Genomic DNA, 20,174 nt, shown 5'->3' with positions numbered 1-20,174 from the left:
ACCCAGGTCAGGGGCATTCCACTATTTCTCACCTCATTTAGGATTATACATCTTTACATTTAAAACTGCAATTACTGTCAGACCAGACACAATGTGTTTGGCATAATATTAAAGCAAAAGATGGTATCTGAATTTCACTAACGCATGAAAAACAGCAGAGCTTGAAGGATGTTAATCCCAGCTAGTAATGTGCACTACCTTTCTCTTAATTTTCCCAGCTTCCTTTTTTTCTTTTGATTCATTTCATCTTTATTTAGCTCTTTCTGTTTTGCTTTGTTTACTCATTAGGAAAAAAAAAATTACATAAACTCCAAAGAGGCAAATTGGAAGGGAGGAAATGCAACAAGTCCTTTCTGTTTCCTGCCTCTAGATCCTGTGCGGAGTCCAGTCAGCAGGTGAATCTCCATCCCAGTTGGGTTACCTTCCCTCCTGGCCTGTCAATCACCCCAAGCAGCACTTCCCAATTTGGCTGGCACAACCTCCTTCTACTCCTCCTACCCCTCAGCTGTCAGGAAATCCTGGAACAATCCTTAACCTGGAGCCGCTTGTGTTTTTAATAACCAGGGATTGAGCTGAGTTCAATAAACTAATAAATAAATAGAAATAATAATAATCCAGATGCTTTGTGACAATGCCCAGGGTTGGTGGTTTCCGCTGTAGGCCAAAGGCGATACTGTCTCCGCCAAAGCCCTCCCCAAAGATTAAAGCAGAGAGACCACACACAACTTGCTTGTGTGAAAATTGAGAGTGAGTTGGGTCCTTTGGCCTCGTCCTACGAGTATTTGTATGTCGAAATCGGGAGGACGTTCTGTAGATTCAGGGCAACTTTTCTGGGAAAGCCTCGGGGTGGGAATTGCGCAAGGGTTGGATTTCTTGCAGCTGCACAACTCACCTCCCGCAAGGACTCCCGTGACACCCCGTGCCCTGGGGCCCCCTCTCCAGCTTGTTTCCCCGGTAAATCCAGGTCGGTTTTTCCCGGCAACTCTCGGTGTGACTTCCAAACTTCTGGGCTCCGGGCTCACTTCGGAATTTGCCCCCGCCTCCCGCTTGCTCCCCTCGGGCCTCAGGAAACCGCGAGCCCCCAGTCGCCGCCTAACCAGCGCGCTCGGGGACCGCGGGCAGCGCGGCTTGCGCAGAGCGCAGCGATGAAACCGACTTGGCTACAATGTCGCAAAGTCACCGGCGCCGGGGCCCTTGGGGGGCCCCTGCCCGGGTCCTCTCCAGCCCGGGGAGCCGGTGCGGCCCGCAGGGCTTTCGTGGCCCCGGGCCCGTGGGGCGGTCTCGGGGGACGGGGCTGCAGGGCGCTGACCTCGGGCGGCGCCGGCGAGTACAAGGCGCACTTCGCGGCCTCGGTGGCCGACCCGGAGAGGTTCTGGGGCAAAGCTGCGGAGCAGATCAGCTGGTACAAGCCCTGGACCAAAACGCTGGAGAACAGACACCCGCCTTCCACCAGTTGGTGAGTGACTTCTTCGCCAGCCCAGATCCCTCCTAACTTCTTGGGCGCCAGGAAGTCCCTGGGACCTGGAATCTGGAGTTCTTGTATCACAAAAGGAAATCGAAATCGGAGACGTGCGCAGACTTTTCAATTCGTGTTTGATGTTCATTTCATAGTTGGCTGTCTTGCTTTCTCCTATTGAGGGACTCCGTTACGTATTGTGATCCCAGTTTCCCACAAATCAGAGATTTATCTATCTGAATGGCGGGGGCTTCTGCTTGGCACTTGGGATTTTAAGGGAGCTAAAACAGTGGCCTATCTTCAGGGACAGCACTAGTCTGGTAGGAGAGACACCACGGAAACAAATGGAAACACTATAGTAAGTCAGGAAAGTATTACTATGTATTCACACACTGTAGGGAGAAAGAGGGTTGAGAAACGTCAATAAAATCACACCCAAATAGGGTTTGGAAGGATGGCTATGTCTTCTCAAAGTCTACAAGTGCCTAATCATCAAAGTCCAGGAGGTGGAAGACGGCTTGAAATCTGACTGAGACCGTGGTTGCAAATAACTATATTGGTTGGAGAGGTGGGAGAAGGGGTTGGTGAGTTGGGAGCTCCCTTGGGAAGAGATTTATGTAATGGGCCAAGTAGCTTGGATTAAATCGATAGGTCTGTTGTGTATGTATATTAAGCTGCAGTTTGGGGAACTCAGAAAGAATGCAGATAGACATAGGCCAAGCGGTGTTAGCAGTCACAATGGTAGGAATAAAGTTTTCTTCCTCGAGTTGCAATGATAAGTAGTTATAACGATAAGTAGTTATAAGCATTATTTTACAACAGACAGAGATACATTGTAGAATAAATGCTAAACTTGTTAGGATATTGAAGGTGAGGCACACAGTCCATTAGAAACTCAGCATGTAGCTCTTGTGTGCCTCATCCCTAAAGGCTGGTATCATCTGCCAGCCATTAAAGAGGGATGTTTCCTGTAAAAGTTTGAAAAATACTGCTCAGCAATGAGGTCAGAGGAACTGACATCATCATCAGGTTTGCATTTGACCAATGCCTGCATGGTCAGAGTAGGAAACGTGGCACGGAATTGGCAAGAGCTTGCCCTGTGTCCTCGCCATGCCCTGTCTTCTCATAAGTGTTTAGGGACAGAACATGGTGTTCCCTTTAGAATCTGACCATCTTGCACCTCCACTTCAATTTTTTTCCCAATATTATTTGATTGGTCCTCTTTTGAGTCAGACAGTGAACCTGGCATTAGATATATAACAGTGAGTAAAACATAGCCCCTGCTTTCTGGAAGTCAAAAAGACTAAGAACATGGACTCTGGAGCCACACTCTCTGGGTTTGAGTTCTGCCTCTCAGTTACTGACTGTGTGTTCATAGGCAAGTTACTTAATCTCTTTGTGCCTTACTTTCCTCAAATGCAAATATGGGACTAGCTTGAGGATTAACTGAGTAAAGGATTAAGGCTATGTCTTGTATACAGTAGGCCCTATAAATGTTAGAGGAAGAAGAGTTATCTTTGTTCTCTTATACTGCAATTATTTTAGGAATAGGAAACTCTCCTAGCATTCCTCAAATCAAAGCACAGAGATTATTGCCTCTCCTAAGAATGTGTGACTTCCTCTCCTTTTCTTAAAGCTCTGTGTACAAATATCTATCATAAAATATGGGACTAGAATTATTTTATGTGGCCATCCCTACCATAAAACTGGTGTGTAGATAATTCACTTAAGAAGCCACTGGAATATTCTAAATAAACACCAATGAGGGCCTGACCTAAGGCAGTGACAGTAGCAATAGAGAAAAAAGGACAGATGGGAGTGATTTAAGAGGGTCAATAGGGGTCAGCAAAGGCCCCGAAGGCTGCAGTAAGTGAGAGTGAAAGTGTACAGCAAATAGACACCTAAGGCCTGGAGATTTCCTTTCTATAATAATAACTCGCTTTTTATTAGTAATCTCCAGTTGCTTGCTTAAATTTTCTAAAATTGTGTGCATAAAATGTTGTCTTTACTGAGCATTTTTGTGAAAGGGTCATTGTATTTTTAAAAATTCAGCACATCATCCAGTATGACTGGTAAAAACAAACAAACAAAAAAAAATCAGCACATTATAGATCACCAACATTTGATGACACTGTATTTGAGTTCTTCAGCTTTGCAGTCTTGGAATCAGGCAGCCACGCTTGTATTATAATAGCCCAGATGATCAAAGTGAATGAGTAATAAAACTTTGACTCTATTTATTTTAGCAGTGTGGGGCAATCTTATTAAGAATTTTGGTTGGTAGAACAGAGTTGGAGAGGGAAGTGGAGGTAGGAGATCTATCTTCAACATCATTTAGTCAGTGTTTTCAATCTGAACCTATTACTATGTTGGATACCTAATTGCAGACATTCCTTGTTAGCAATTTTCTACAAAGCCAACCTCAAAGGCAGAGTGAATGTACTTTTGTTTTTGTTTGTTTTGTTGTTGTTGTTTTTATATCCCCAAGATCAAGGGCAGAGCTGACATATAAGTTTTAAAAATGATAGCCAAATAACAGGATACATAGATTTGATTATTTTTGTTGTATGTGTCTTTGGGAGGTGGTGAGTACAGCCACAATTTGGTGTGAAGGAAATTAGCTTATTTTCTTTGAAGCTGGAATCTGGGGAGAGGAGATATTGGCAGTTAGGTCCTTAAGCAAAATGAGGAGGGATTGTTACAGCTAATTGTTCTCTCAGACAGAGCTGGCATGCATGTAGCCATGGACTCTGATGCCCTTTGGCTAGCAAGAGGCAAGAGGGATTCTCCTTCTTTCTTGTAAGCTTTGCTGTTTGTTGCTCATGAAAGTAAACTCCCTTCAGAATCCACAGGCTTATCAAAAGCCCTGCCAGGTAAATAGTATTGCATATTGGCTTTCACAGTGGAATAAGCCACCCAGTATTTTACACATACAGTAATATGAACATGGAATAGAAATCTTTAAGGGTATTATATGGAAGGGACTTTAGATTGTAGTGAATAACCCTGTAAAATACATTTCCCGTACTATAATCTCTGAGATCCTCAAAAAAACAAATCCCAATTACATATAGGTGCTTTGGGAACTTGCAAAGAATTGCCTCTCCACACAGTTTGGTGTCTATTTCATGTTGCTGACACCTAGATTTCTGGGTAATAAATCTGTTAGAGAGACTTCAGTGGAGAACTGTAATCAAAGGCGAAGCAGTTAGACGTCTTAGTAATTTCTTTAATTCTGGAACAACAGAATGAATGTTTTTGGTTATTTTTTCCTGATAGAAATCCTGCAATCTATCCTGAAATTGAAATACAGCTCCCACTCTCTGAAGGAAAAGGCAGTTCACTTTTCCATTATGCATTGTGGTTGACTCTGTTTAATCAGTTTATCTCTTTCTATGGAATCACTGCAATCCAATTTTAGTTTATTTTTATTTCAGCAACATTCAGTGATAGAATCTTTACATGCCATTTGATTTTGAATTTAATATTTATTGACAGTGACTATACATGGAAAAGGAAGAGACTCTAACTAAACATAGTTTATTAGAAAATGATTTAATTTTGTTTAGCAGTTTTATAGTGGAAATAGTATAGGTTTTTCAATATGGAAGATCTCAATTACTTACTAGCTATGAGATTAAGGTTGTTTAATCCTGCCAAGTCTTAAAATGGCTCATAAGAATTGAAGGACATCAATCATTCACTCATTGTGTGTATAGTACAGAGAAAATGATGAAAGAGATAATGATGAAACTCACCACACAGAAGCAGGGGAGACATACATTAAAAAATTATTACAAAATTTATTTAGAGTTGTAGGAGATGCTAGGATTGCAACAGTTAATGGGGGTTATAACATAGTGTCTAGAAGGAGCACAAAAGGGGTCTTAAGGAAATAATGTTTAAGCCAAGATCAGAATAAGTAAGGGTTAGACAATTGAGAATGGCAGAGGAACCCTGCCAGGCAAAATAGTATATGCAGAGGCCATGAAGTGAGATGTGTTCAGTAAGTTCTAGAAACTAAAAGAAGGCTTAGGTTGTTGGAGTTTAAGAAATGACAGGGAAATTATCAAGAGATGGAAGGAGAGAGCCATATTGTGAATGATCTTGTGAGTGATGTTAAAGATTTTTTATTTTTTCCTGGCACATAGCACCTGTCATATAATGGATGACAAAAATATGAATTTTCTATTTTTCCCTCTGTACTGGAGCAATACAGGCTTGAGTTCAACCTCAGCTCTGCCACTTACTTTGAGAAAGCTTCAATAACTTCATAATAAAATGATAATAAGGACAATATCAGTTTCTAAGGATTAAATTAGGTGAGTGAAGCTTGTAAAATGTCTAGGACTGGGCCTGATACGTAGAACTAAGTATGAATATCTCTGGAATATGAAAGAGACAGTCCCATGAGCTAGTGTGGTCCAAGAAGTTTTTTGGGGAAATGGTAGCATTTAGACTGGATCTTAGGACTTAGAGAGGAGGAAAAGCATTTTTTTGAGCAGAACAACATGACAAAAGCATAGAGGTAAGAGCCAAGTGCCGTTGGAAGATAGTTATAATAGACCAGTTGGCTTGTAGTGGTTTTTCGAAGTTACTGGTACTTGATACCAGAAGATTGTTTCGGGATGGTTGTAGAGGGCTTGGGATAGCAAGGTAAAGGTTTTGCATTAACTTCTTTGGCCACAGATCACAAACTGGCAGAAAGCCTGCCGACTGGCTTTGTTTGACTCAGATGTTTTTGTTTGTTTGTTTAATTAGTTGTCAATATTTAAACATTGGGAGATTTTATCTAAACTCTAAATTTCCTATAAAAATTCAGCCTTTGGACTTCTCATGAAAACAAAACAAATATCTGTCAGTAATAGGTTGGTATTACAGCACAGTGACACTGGCTGGAATTTAGCAGTTGCTAGACCTTTAAATGGTGTATATACTTATTTGTTATCCACTGTCCCCTCCACTACTGCATATACTCTGCCTGTCCCTGTCGTTAACTTTGCCATCGTGAGCATTTTGTTTGCAGTGCCTACAAAGGCAGTGATGATCTGTGGAAGCTTTTTGTAATGAAGGTAATGGTATTAGAGACCAAGTTTGACCTCAGATTTCAAGATTTCTTGGGAGATTGGGGGATGAGAGATTTAAAAGATCAGAGTAATGCTAACATGAACAATGTGTCCAATAAACTAGGGTAAGAGTAAGAGATACAGAAAGAGAGGAACTTCAAAAGCCAGGCATTGTGGTATGTGCCTGTAGTCCTACCTGCTTGGAAGGCTGAAGCAGGAGGATTGCTTGAGACCAGGAGTTCAAGTCCAGCATGGACAACATAGCAAGACCCTGTCTAAAAAAAAGAAAAAAAAAAAAAGGAAAAGAAAAAGAAAGAGAAAAAGAAGAACTTCAGAAATCAAGATTAAATTAGACATAGTCACTAACTAGCAGCAGAGTACTGGGAAGGAAGGAAGTCATGGTAACTGCAAGAAATTAAGTCAAATGTCCAAGTGGAGGAATTGATTGGACAATTAAAGATACTGGGTTTAAAATTGGGAGATTGAGGATCTTTTGTAATAACCTGGAATGAACTGGAGACCATTCTTTTAAGTGAAGTATTGCAAGAATGGAAAAACAAATACCACATGTACTCAATACTAAACTGGAACTAATCGATCAACTCTTACGTGCACATACGGAAGTAATACTCAGCAGAAATCAAATAGGTGGGGGGATGAAGCGATGGGTAAATTCACATCTAACGGGTACAATGCACACTTTCTTTTTTTTTTTTTTTTTTGAGATAGAGTCTCACTTTGTTGCCCAGGCTAGAATGAGTGCCATGGCATCAGCCTAGCTCACAGCAACCTCAAACTCCTGGGCTTAAGCGATCCTCCTGCCTCAGCCTCCCGAGTAGCTGGGACTACAGGCATGCGCCACCATGCCCGGCTAATTTTTTTCTATATATATTTTTAGTTGTCCAGATAATATCTTTCTATTTTTAGTAGAGACAGGGTCTCGCTCAGGCTGGTCTCAAACATCTGACCTCGAGCTATCCACCCACCTCGGCCTCCCAGAGGGCTAGGATTACAGGCGTGAGCCACCGCGCCCGGCCATAATGCCCACTTTCTGGGTGAAGGGCATACTTATAACTTTGGCTCAAACTGTACAAAAGCAAATATTATGTAACCAGAACCTGTGTACCCTCATTATATTCTGAAATAAAAAAAAAAAAACACTGGGAGAAAGTGGGATATATTAATTAATAGAATTATAGATTTGAGTATATATTGCAAAGAGGTGAGAGTTAAACGCTTATGAATGTTGAGGGGGAGGGAGAGAGAGAGAGAGAGAGAGAGAGGAAAGAGAAGAGAAAAATAGTAAGGACTGAACTTTGGAGAGAAGTAGGAGGAAAAAAAACTATGTAAATGGGTGAGACTTATTCAAAGAAGTAGGAGAAGGAAGAACAGTATGTTTTGGTGTCATGAGTATAAAGGAAAGAAGAGATGAAAATAGGAAGAGTCAATAGTGGCCAAGGGCTTTAGAGGTGTTTTGAGGCTACTGAGATGTGAAGGAAATTAGCTGTGACTCAGAGATCCTTAGTGACTTTTAATAATGTGATGTCAGTGGTGAGATGAGGGTCAAAGCCAGAATAGTGCGTTACAGAGTGAACGAGCTGGTCGGCAAAAATGTAGAAGAGGCAGGATAACAGTGTGTGCAGGTACCTGGGACATGTAAAAGATAGTTTCCTCCTCACCCCTCCTGTCCCTTCCCCCCGTTTAGGAAAAATTTATATTTAAATGCAGAAGTGAAGAAATCTGTGAAATACCAATAAAGGGAATTTTGCTTAGTTTGAAACCTATTGCTCAACAGGATTCCCTGTGTTTGCAAGTTGAACTTTGTGTGGTTTCTTAGGTTTTTTTTTTTCCCCCTTTAGATTCTAGAAGTTGGAAAAAACAGGATGGAAAAGTCTAAAAAATGGAATAAAGAGGACTCAGTAGATATATATTACATGCTGCAATGGTTCTTATGATATACCAAAACGGTTGAAAAGGGATGTGAGCATTAATATTTGCTGAGTGCTTTCTCTAAGCCATGAACTGTACACCTGAGTTTCTCATGTATTTCCATTTAGTCCTCCCCTAAATGCTGCAAAGTTAGTATCATCGTGCCCTTTCTAATATGAAACTGAAGCTTAAGGCCACAAAGCTAGTTATTAGGGGGTAGACCGGAGCTAGTAATAATAACTCTAGGGATCCTGGTTCTAAGCTTATAATACTTTCCTAGAAATATCTAGAAGTGTTCCAGAAGCCCCGTTGCCAAATCTTGTTAAATCTTGGTAGATTTTTGACTAAGGAACTGTTCTAAATTGAAGGAGACCAAAGAGATGTGAACTAAATGTAACAGGTAATTCTGAATTGGATACTTTTGCTGTAATTGACATTTTGGGGACAGGTAAGGAACAAGGAAGGGGTTTGTGGATTGGATGGTAGTAATGTGTCAGTGTTAATTTTCTGAATTTGATGGTTATAATGTGGTTCTCTAGAAGAATGTCCTTATATGTGGAAATTATGTATTAAATTATTCTGGGGTTATTGGGTTTTATGTCAGTAAATGATTCAGAGGGAAAAATACTTTATCTTGTAAATGCAACTTTTCTGTGAGTTAGAGATTGTTTCAAAGGAAAAGAAATAAGAAAAACATAATGTGGATTTTATGTAACCAGAACACAATTTAATCCCCCTACTGATTGGTTGGTTCTTTGGCAAACAAATAAATACTCAGCCACATTACACTGAGAAATTCAGTCATTTTTATTATTATTAAGATTCTGTGCACTTTTCTTCATATTTATCAGATATTTTTAAAGTTACATTTAATTTTGGTTTGAAGGTGAGAGTTTTATCTAAAGATAAAAAATTTGTGCCCTTTGGACAAACTGTGCAAATTAAATCAATTTATTCATAGCATTGTGCATAGTGCAGATATGTTTAAAATTTAAAATAATCATTATTTTTAAAATGTAAAAATATTTTACGAAGCTGTGTGGTTGGCATGAAAAATTGCCTGTTAGAAATGTAAGATCCCTCAAAATAACCTCATCAAGAAGGAACAATTTTAAAAGATGAGCCTTATTTTGTATTCTGAAGGTCAGCAGCTTGGTGCTGTGCGGTATCTAATTTTCTCAGCCTGTCATGCTGCTGAACCTTCAGGACAGAACAGAATGAACTACAGGAATGCTGCAATTACATAAGCAAGGATGGATTGCCTGGCAAATAGCACAATCAATGAACAATGGAAATTCAATCAGCTGTGACTGATCAACTACCAGGTATTGGGGGAAAATCCAAACTCTTAGCACCTGGTAGGCGGCTTACTTTTCCTTTATTCATGCCATATACTGTCAGTTAAGAAAAAAAAATCCAGTGGTTGAAGTTATTTGGTCTTTTTAAAAAAGAATTTCTACTTTCATAAGCAACAAGCAGCAACTCCACGAGGGAGATCATTGCTTTCCATTGTGGTGTGACGTTTTCAGGAGAAATGTGTGGGAGGCTAATGAATCTTCGCAATTACATATGTGAATGTAATAACCTCTCTGAATTACAGTCTTACGACGTATATGTGAATGTGAAACTCAAATCCTTTATCTAAACTATGTGAATAGAGAATAAATTATATTAAAGATATTAATTATATTTGCTTTTTCCAGTATTATGGCTAAATGAAGTAAGAGTGCATGGAGAAAGGTACCATTCTCAAAAATCTAGGAAAATTAAAGTTTAAGAATTTCGAGTTTGAAAGAGTCCTGTTGGAAGTATTAGAATAACAGAAAGCAGAGGCTCTTTCAGATACTAAGTTAGAGAGGGATAGAGTTTAATTATATGACTTTACTGATTTAAAACATTAATTGCTCTAAGTATTAATAGAAGAAAAGCAACTGAAGTTTGCAGGGCTTTGACTTATGAGCTGACTCTGGACAACAGGAATACCTTCTTCTAAGGTTTTGATGTTAGCAAACAACACTTCCCAAGTATAATCTTTCAGGATGTCTCTCCTAAGTAAATACATCAGTTAAGTATTAATAAAAGAAATTTGGGAAGATGAAGAAGAAGATGAAAAAGAAGAAGAAAAAGCGGAGGAGAAGGAGGAAGAGGAGGTAGAGGAAGAGGAAGAGGAAGAAGGAGAGGGGCAGGAAGAAAAAGAGGAAGAGGAAGAAAAATAAAAAGAATCCTTAGTCTCTACTGTAAACCTGATCAATATAGATATTTGCAAAAAAAATTCAGTAAGATAAAAATGATGAAAAATTTTAGTAGCCGAAGGGACATAAAATCAGTATTATCGACCGTTTGCTAAATAACTTTAAGCTAATGAATGCATGGGAGCTTAGAAAAGTCTACTTTTGCACTAATCTCACTTTGTTTGTTTTCTCTGCACTCTTTTTCTTATTTTCATAGACATTCATTGATTCTCAGTTGAGAGCTAAGTATGTGTCTAAACCACAAATGCCCGGACTGTGCCTTCCTCCCAACTCTCCCTCCTTAAATCCAAATGAAGTTTGCCACGGCTAGCAATGGGAACTTGTTGAATACCCTAATTTTGGTGTGTAAGAGAAAAAAAAGTTGAGGATCAGTTAGTGAAAAAAACAAACTGATTGCTGGCTTAGAATCTTGGCTCTATTCTTTGAATAATACCTTGCTCCAAATAATTATAAAATGGGGGAACTATAAAATGCACACTGGTGGGTATTACCGTGTGCTTTCAATTTCCTCTCATCGGTTCTATTCCACTGTGAACAACCCAGGAGGTTTGGTCTTCCCCACATTTGTGATTAGCTTTGGCTAATGCAATAAGAGGAATAAGGCTTGTCACTTCAGGGTGAAGCAGTTAATTGCTAGAGCTTCAATCCTCAGTCCTCTCTCATCTGCCATAGCCATTGTGGAAGCACATATAGAATAGAAGCAATTTGGATTGCTGAGCAAAAATGCACAGGTGACAAAGCTTTGAGGAGTACGTCTGGACCCATAGCAGAGTGGCATGAGTGAGAAATAAATTTATTTTTGCACATTACTGAGATTTTGCAGTTGTTAATGTATAGCATAATCCAACCTATTCTTATTGAGAGGGAAATAATAACTTTATAGGACTGTTGGGATGATTAAGTGTGCTAATGTACATAAATAGTTTGAGGCATTTAAAGTAATTTACATTTTTTCAATAAAATAGTGGTGTAAGAAGAGTTTTAAAAATGTGGATCTATATCTTGGAAACATTTTAGATATGGAATAATAAATGCTGTTTGAAAATTAAACTTTTTTTTCAAATTGTGTACCACAGTCACAAAGGTGGGAGGAGGGGAGGTTTAAATGAGTTGAAAACTACTTTAGACATGTTTTCTGGACGGTAGGAAGCAATATTAATCTCTTCCTTAAGAATGCTCTGTTGGTTTTCTGGCTTAAGGAAAACCTTTAATGACCACATTATTCATTGCTTGCAGTATGTTTTAATGTTATTTTTACAAGAGCATGGTGATAAATAGCCTAATTAATTTATCCAATTATGAATGTTTGAAAATTTTTCTTTTCTCCAACCTCTCAGTAAAAGAAAATACTAGGATTCTCACTGTATGTTTGTAACTATGAAAGCTGTTGATTTTGTTTACTTTTTAATGTATTCATGTCTAGTATTCCTTCTTATTTTTCTTTCATTGCCCGTCATCTTGATCCTAGTTTCCTTCTGTACGTGCAAAAGGGAGACACTCAGGTAGGCAAACCTTGGTAAATGGCATATGTTAAATGCAGAGATGTATTTCTTAGGAATCATATTGCATCCAGCTCTCTTAGTTCTAATAAGAATATCTCACTTTTAGGAATCTAATACAAAGACAGTGAGTTGTTTCTCTCACTTATCTGTGTTATTCCATGGATGTTGGCAAACTTTGGAGAACAAATGATCTAAAAATGTTAAATGCTTCCTTTGAGTGTTTAGGGGGGTGACCCAAAATAAGACGTGAGTATTTGGAGAGTTTGTATTAGAATGAGAAGGAAACTCACCTATGATTATTACTCTAACTTGTGAATGAGCCATTCCTTTCTTTAACCCTGATATACTATCTTTCAATAATGATAATAAAGATAGTAATAATAACAAAACAACAATAGCAACAACAGCACTATTAATTATTGAACACTAACTCTGAGTTGGGCCTCACGCTAAGCAATATCTATGCATTGTCTCTTTGAATCCTCCCCAAACCTTATGAAATAGTTATGGTTATAATGCATTTTTATAACTGTGTAAATGAATGTATAGAGTGATAAGTGGCTTGTCCAAAGTCACACAGTGGTGGACTTAACCTTTTCAACCCAGTTGGGTCACATTGTAGAGCCTAATTTCAGTTATAAATTATAACTATACTTTTTAACTTCTGTCTGGTTGTTACATGACTGTTTAGATGACAGGACCCAGAAAGAATGAAAAAGAATGGCAGCAATGTAGAACTCTAAAAATTTTAACCAGAGATTTTTTAACTTCCTTTCTCTTTACTTGTGCTCTGTGTTTCTATGTGTCTTCCATGCTCCTCTCTCATCTTAGAGGGGTTTAAGTCTTCACTGTTTTCCCAGAGCCAACTTGCACATGTCTTCTTGATTTCATCTCCTTCCAGTGCCTGTAAGGATTTTACCTTAAAATCTTTAGTGGTTCTTTCTAAAAAGCACATCAATCTTGTTTCCCTTTAAGCTCTTAGGTTGGTGGAAAAGTAATTGTGGTTTTAGCATTGTTGAAATTTGCCATTTGATGTTGGAATACATTCTTAAATAAATGTGGTTATGTTATACATTGTTGTAATGCACATTTTTCGCTTTATGTTTTTTTGCTAATGACATTACTTGCTATTTATCTTATATTTATTTTAGACTATGGAAATGATGTTAGACAAAAAGCAAATTCAAGCGATTTTCTTATTTGAGTTCAAAATGGGTCGTAAAGCAGCGGAGACAATTTGCAACATCAACAAGGCATTTGGCCCAGGAACTGCTAACGAACTACGGTGCAGTGGTGGTTCAAGAAGTTTTGCAAAAGAGATGAGAACCTTGAAGATGAGGAATGCAGTGGCCGGCCAGCCGGCCGTCTGAAGTTGACAACAACCAACTGAGAGCAATCATCATAGCTGATCCTCTTACAACTGCATGATAAGTTGCTGAAGAACTCAGTGTCGATCATTCTACCTGTCATTTGGCATTTGAAGCAAATTGCAAAGGTGAAAAAGCTCATAAGTGGGTGCTTCATGAGCTGACCAAAAATAAAAAAAAATCATTGTTTTGAAGTGTAGTCTTATTGTACTCAACAACAATGAACCATTTATTGATCATATTATGATGTGCAACAAAAAGTAGATTTTATATGACAACCTGTGTTAACTAGCTCAGTGGTTGGACTCAGAAACAGCTCTAAAGCACTTCCCAAAGCCAAACTTGTACCAACAAGAGGTCATGGTCACTGTTTGGTTGTCTGTTGCTGGGTGTTCCACTACAGTTTTCTGAATCCTGGTGAAACCATTACAGCTGAGAAGTATGCTCAGCAAATCGATGACATGCATGGAAAACTGCAACGCCTGCAGCCAGCATTATTCAACAGAAAGGGCCCAATTCTTCTCCACAACAATGTCCGACCGCAGGTCACACAACCAGTGCTTCAAAAGTTGAATAAATTGGGCCGGGTGCGGTGGCTCACGCCTGTAATCCTAGCCCTCTGGGAGGCTGAAGCAGGTGGATCGCTCGAGGTCAGGAGTTTGAGACCAGCCTGAGTGAGGCCCCTGTCTCTACTAAAAAATAGAAATAAATTATCTGGACAACTAAAAATATATATAGAAAAAATTAGCTGGGCATGGTGGCACATGCCTGTAGTCCCAGCTACTCCGGAGGCTGAGGCAGTAGGATTGCTTGAGCCCAGGAGTTTGAGGTTGCTGTGAGCTAGGCTGATGCCATGGCACTCACTCTAGCCCGGGCAACAGAGTGAGACTCTGTCTCAAAAAAAAAAAAAAAGTTGAATAAATTGGACTATGAAGTTTTGCCTCATCCGCCATATTCACCTAACCTCTCATCAATCGATTACCACTTACTTCTCCAAGCATCTCGACAACTTTTTGCAGGAAAAACATTTCTACAACCAGCAGGTTGCAGAAAATGCTTTCCAAGAGTTCCTAGAATCCCAAAGCATGGATTTCTATGCTCCAAGAATAAATAAACTTATTTCTCATTGGCAAAAATGTGTTGATTGTAATGGTTCCTATTTTGATTAAGGATGTATTCGAACCTAGTTATAATGATTTAAAATTCATGGTCCAAACCTCAATTACTTTTGCACCAACCTAATAGTTTGGCAAAGAATTCTCACTACTCATCTCCATTTTGTCACTACACATCCAGCATATAAGCTCACATACCATTGATATTTTTCTCTTACCAGTAATGTAATACATCCCCACTTAATAATAGGAAGGCCTGGTGCAAGTCTAAATCACAGTTGTTATCACCACAGTGGAATGCACAGAGCGTTGTTTATATCAGTTGTACTGATTTTAAAACTTCACACGTGCAGATTAAACTTCTTAATCCATCTCCTAAATCTGGGTTCCTATATAAATTGCAGGTAGATATTACCTGAATCATCCATTCAATCAGAACCCAAAATGATCCATTAATCTTCTATCAAGGCATCAAAGAGTTTGAAATTCTTTTGTCTTCGTGAGTGTACACTTTATTCTGAGGCAGCTGGCTTTCTTTGTTCCTCTTTAGCTCTTTCATTGATTTTTAATCTGCAGTAGTGGTTATTTTACAATCTATGGGTTTCTATTCATCAAGATAAAGACATACATTACACAAGTAGGCAAACACCTCATTTATGTGGTACAGACCAAGTACAGTCATCCCTTGGTATCTGTGGATTGATGGGTTCCAGGACACCACCCCCTCCCTGCAGAAACCAAAATCTGCAGTTGCTTAAGTCCCTTTTATTAAATAGTGCAGTTTTTGCAAACAACCTATGCATATCCTTCTATATACTTTAAGTCATCTCTAGATTACTTTTAATACCTAATATAATGTAAGTGTTATATAAGTAGTTATATTGTATTTTTTAAATTTGTATTATCTTTTATCTTTATATTGTTATTTGTTTTCTCAAATATTTTTGATCCAAAGTTGGTTGAATCTATGCATGTGGAACCTGTGGTGATGGAGGACTGACTGAATTAATATGTGTATGAACTGGAAAAGTTCCCTCTCTGGCACATATCAGATTCCAAGGATTTCAGATTTTAAGAGTTGGATTGATATCATGTTATTGGATTGTCATTTTTAAGTAAATATGTTAAACAAAAATCAAAACTTAAAAGTGATAGCAATCAGATAACATAAAAAGTTATTTCTTCTTAGAGTACATTTATGTTATCACAAATTATGAAAAAATTTTAATGTTATGTCACTTAGAGTAAAAGCTTATATTAGTCTGTAAAAAGCTTGAATTTTGGAAAAATATAAAAGTGATTTTATTATTTTTATTATTATTTAAAATACTAGATCCTGACAACATCTCCTACATATGTCTACTACAAACATCTTATTATCTTACATGAATATTTCAAGAGCTGTCTGAAATATAATTTGCAGTTACAGGTTTAATAGATCTAATTTGATGAAATTTTCTCTTGGTTTCCTAATTTATAAAAGGATTAATCGTCAAATTTATAATTAATAAAAATACCTTTAATAAGGAAGATATTCTTTTTTATTAAATATCTAGGTATTTCAAAGACTATTTGTTGGATATAGTACTACTCTAAAACCAAAATCTCTTAAATTCTAAAAGATGATTTTACTCTATAAGTGTGTATTTGTGTGTATGTGTGTGGCATGTGTGTGTGTGTGTTTGTGTGTGTTAAAGCATTACAGGATACAAAACATATTATAGTAATAATAACAATACCTCTTACCATAGTTATTTAACTTCTCAAAAGCATACTTTCTCAAAGAAGAACTGAAAGTTAAGTAACTTGCTAATGTTCACTTGGTATATAGATGGCAGATCTAGGATTAAAAAGCAGGCTTTAGCATGTATCAGTTTCTCTTTGTGCCCTATTTCCTCTCCCATTAATCCTATTTTTTCCTCATGCTTTTGGTGTTACAGATTTAAAAACAAGCCAGGTGCATACATACATACATACACGCACACACTTGTGTCTTTATTAGAATGCTATACAAAAGTGTGTGTTTTAATTTTTTTTAGATCTGGGATTATTTATTCATTAATGCATTTGTTCCTTCTTAATCTTGTTCATTTATCAAACATTCACTGAATGACTTCTATGAACTAGGCACTATTCCAGGTGCTGGATAAGAGTCCAGATAGAGTATTAACTTTGCAAAACAATGTCATACATCACAGGGGAAAGTGATGTTTTTGCTTATAATAAGATAGCCTTCATTTTCCTGTTCAATAAAGGAAGAGTAATCACAAATGATATGGACTATCTAGTTATTATTTTCTGAAAACATGGGCAATAAAATCCATTTTATTTTACAATCAGTTCTACTCTGAATTGCCTTGACTGTTGAGGTGTGAATAACTAGGGCACACAGCCTCCTGTTCTGGTGCACAGCAGTCATTTTTTAACTAATGAATCCTTTAATAGATTAAAAAAATCAACCGATTTTAATTTTATCCCTATGTGCAGCCTCTTGCTTTCTCCTAGAGGTGCTAATAAGCAGGAAGGCAAGGAAAAGACAAGTAACAAAAGAGAGAATAAAGGGAAATAATGGGCTTGGTTAGCACCAGCTAGATAATGAACTCTCGGATAATTGAACTGGATGTACTGTATTCCAGTTTCAAATTATTGTAACCTTAAGAGAAAATGTTTCGTCTATGAATGTGGTGTGTAGGTAGTGGGAGAATTGACAAAGATGTACCAAAGATGCAGTTTGTAACATTGTTCTCATTATTTTGAGGATAAAGCTAGGAAAAAAGGCATAACAGAAATTTTATCTGTTTTGGTTAGCATTTTAAGTTACGTCCAATGGTGTCTATTTAGTATAGTTGGACTTGTCTTTGTGAATATGTCTATTTTATGTTTGTGTCTCTGTGTAAGGTTTTATTGATGAGAGATATCGGTGAGATGTTAGATGGAGGTGCAGTGCGATTTAATCAAAAGAAGAGAGGCTTTATAAACATAAAGCCTAGATTTGACCCTTACATTTAAATTATTTTTAAGTGTAACTTTTTTATTTAGAAATAATTCTGGTTAAAATGTAGGTTTATGCCTTTGTTCCTGCTATAAAAGTAGTATTACTTTATGTTTTAATTAGATAAACACATGAAAGCCAAATTATCTTGGTATATTTGGTATCATTCCCTTCAGTCATTTTTTTGTTCTAACTTTTTATTTTGAAATAATTATAGACTTAGAAGAAGTTGCCAAAATAGTACAGAGAGTTCACTTGTACTGATCACCCAGTGGTAACATCTTACATAACTATGGTATATTATTAAAACCAAAACTGACATTGGCACAATAAAATTAACTAATTAAACTATTGACCTTATTCAGATTCACCAGTTTTCGCATTCACTAATTTTTAGTACGTGTAGGTGTTATGCCTGTTAAAAATCTAGAATCTATGTCTGTTTGTCAGTCTGTTTGACTTTCTAGGTCTCTATTTTCATCCTTACAGAAAAATGAAATTTATACTGTCATTATTTGATAGCTGATTTTTCCATATGTAATAAGTTGTGATTTTTTTCCACTTTTCTATTTTCTATTCCATGATTTTGAAGTTCTACAGAATATTTTAACATATTGGGTGAATATAAAATTTTTATTTCACAATCCCTTTATATTGGCATTTAGATGGTTTCTCTTTATTTGCTATGATAAATAGGCAGATATATTTGCATCTTTGGACACAGCATTCCAAAGATTTCTCTCTCTCTCTTTCTCTCTCTCCCTCTCTTTCTCTCTCTCTCTTTCTCTCTCTCTCTTTCTCTGTTTCTTTCTTTCTGATAAATTCTTAGATTTCTGAGTCAAAAGCTAATTGTATACTTTTTGATGTATATTGTCAATTTGTTTTCCAAAAAAACTAATAAATATTGTGAATAAGGTCCCACAGTCTTTTTACGTATGAAATGTTTAAAGAATAAATAAAGATAATAATTTCGAGGACACTCAACACTGAAATCTGTAAAATATCAACATTCTGTCACATTTGCTTCAGATCTTTTTCTGTAAGCAATAAAACATTACAGACACAATCGGTGCTCCCTGTGTATATCTCCCAATGACACAGTCTTTATAGAAATAATCTTGGAATAATTTATAAGCCTCAATGGAAAGAAAAAGTTCTTCTTGGACGTTCAAAATGATTGATTGTATTCCTCTTTAATGAGAGCTTGTATCCAACATCTCTCTGTGGACATGAGCTACTCGTTGGGCAGAATGAGTTAATGAATATGCTGTCTGCCTTCTGGGAGCCTCAGCCGGAGCGTTTCATCAGAACCTTGCAGTGAGCCATTCTGCATGAGTTATAACAAGAAGGAGAAAGAAATGGTTAGCTAAGATGAAGATGTAATATGAAAAAAGAAAAAAAATATACAGTCCTGCAGTTCTCAGGATTAGAGAACGTGTGTCAGTTCTTATTTATTACTCCCCTTTCTTCCTCTCGTTTTTTTTCCTTGCCCAGAGTAAAATAACACCATGTAAACAAGTTGGGTTCCTCCTCCCCTGTGTTATGCTGCCATTGCTGCTTCTGCTCCATTCTCTGCCTCCCTCTTTTCTTCTTCCTTCATCACTTCATCATTCTTATCATCAGTATTAAATGCCGAGAGGCCGCTTCTGCTTTTTCCAACAAATACTGTTAATAGTTGACATCAGAGAGGAGAGCACACCCTCCCTCGTACCCCCTTCTGTTTCTCTGGATAATTCTGAGGTTTAAAGTTCCCTGCTTGTGGCTCCTGGGCCCATCCTAGATTGTAAGTCTGGTTTTCTAGGAACCTGTGCTGGTTTGGAGTTTGGTTCCTTATGAGCTCATCGTGACTTATTTTTGTCTTGATTGACTGGGGGCCACTGTTCCTAAGAGTGTCCTAACTATTATGAAAAAGGCCAATGGATAAAGTTTGCTTTTCTTTAAAAAAAAAAAAAGTGCTTTTCAGTTTATGTTTATTTAGCATTGTATTGATTTTAATACACTTATTCTTTGGAATCTAAATGTGTTTTGATCTTTTACTTTAGACCCTTAATATTAATTTGATTGATTATAATTTAATAATTTCCTTTTCATATTAAACCAAATCCTATTTCCTTTAACTTCAGTTCTCAGTTTTTCCTGCATTTTCTTCTAGAATACGAATAAAACAAGATAAAATGGTGTCCTTACCGTTTTTGAATTTACTGTCAGGCATGACTCACAACCTGAGAATCTTTAAGATCATTCATTGTTGCCTTTTCTTTTCATTGACGGTGGATGCAGTTCAGATAACAGGTATTGATTTCCTGAAAGCCTTTCTTTCTATTCTTTTTCCTGTTGGCTGAATTTCTCACCATTGGCAATTCACTTAGTTTTAATTCGAGATGATCTGGCATGGCTGCATATGTCTGTGTTGTCCTTTTATGTCGCGACTTGGCAATCTGTGGCTAGAGACGGTGTTATGCAGCCATATTAGGAGTATACTTGCTCACGTAGGA

General features: G+C 37.5%; 1 protein-coding gene across 1 annotated transcript in view; it reads left to right on the top strand.

Moving 5' to 3' along the window:
- Positions 1-914: 914 nt before the first annotated feature.
- The window catches only part of ACSS3 (acyl-CoA synthetase short chain family member 3), a 123,125-nt gene continuing 103,865 nt past the window's right edge, over positions 915-20,174 (top strand). Inside the window, exon 1 of the mRNA XM_045553301.1 lies at positions 915-1,456. Coding sequence (XP_045409257.1) covers positions 1,146-1,456 — 311 coding nt within the window. The 5' untranslated portion in view covers positions 915-1,145. The remainder of the gene's footprint in view (positions 1,457-20,174) is intronic.

Source organism: Lemur catta, chromosome 6 (genome assembly GCF_020740605.2).
Source record: "Lemur catta isolate mLemCat1 chromosome 6, mLemCat1.pri, whole genome shotgun sequence".
Classification (NCBI taxonomy): Eukaryota; Metazoa; Chordata; class Mammalia; order Primates; family Lemuridae; genus Lemur; species Lemur catta.
Note: the sequence above shows the minus strand (reverse complement) of the source record. Positions and strands in the feature narration are given on the sequence as shown.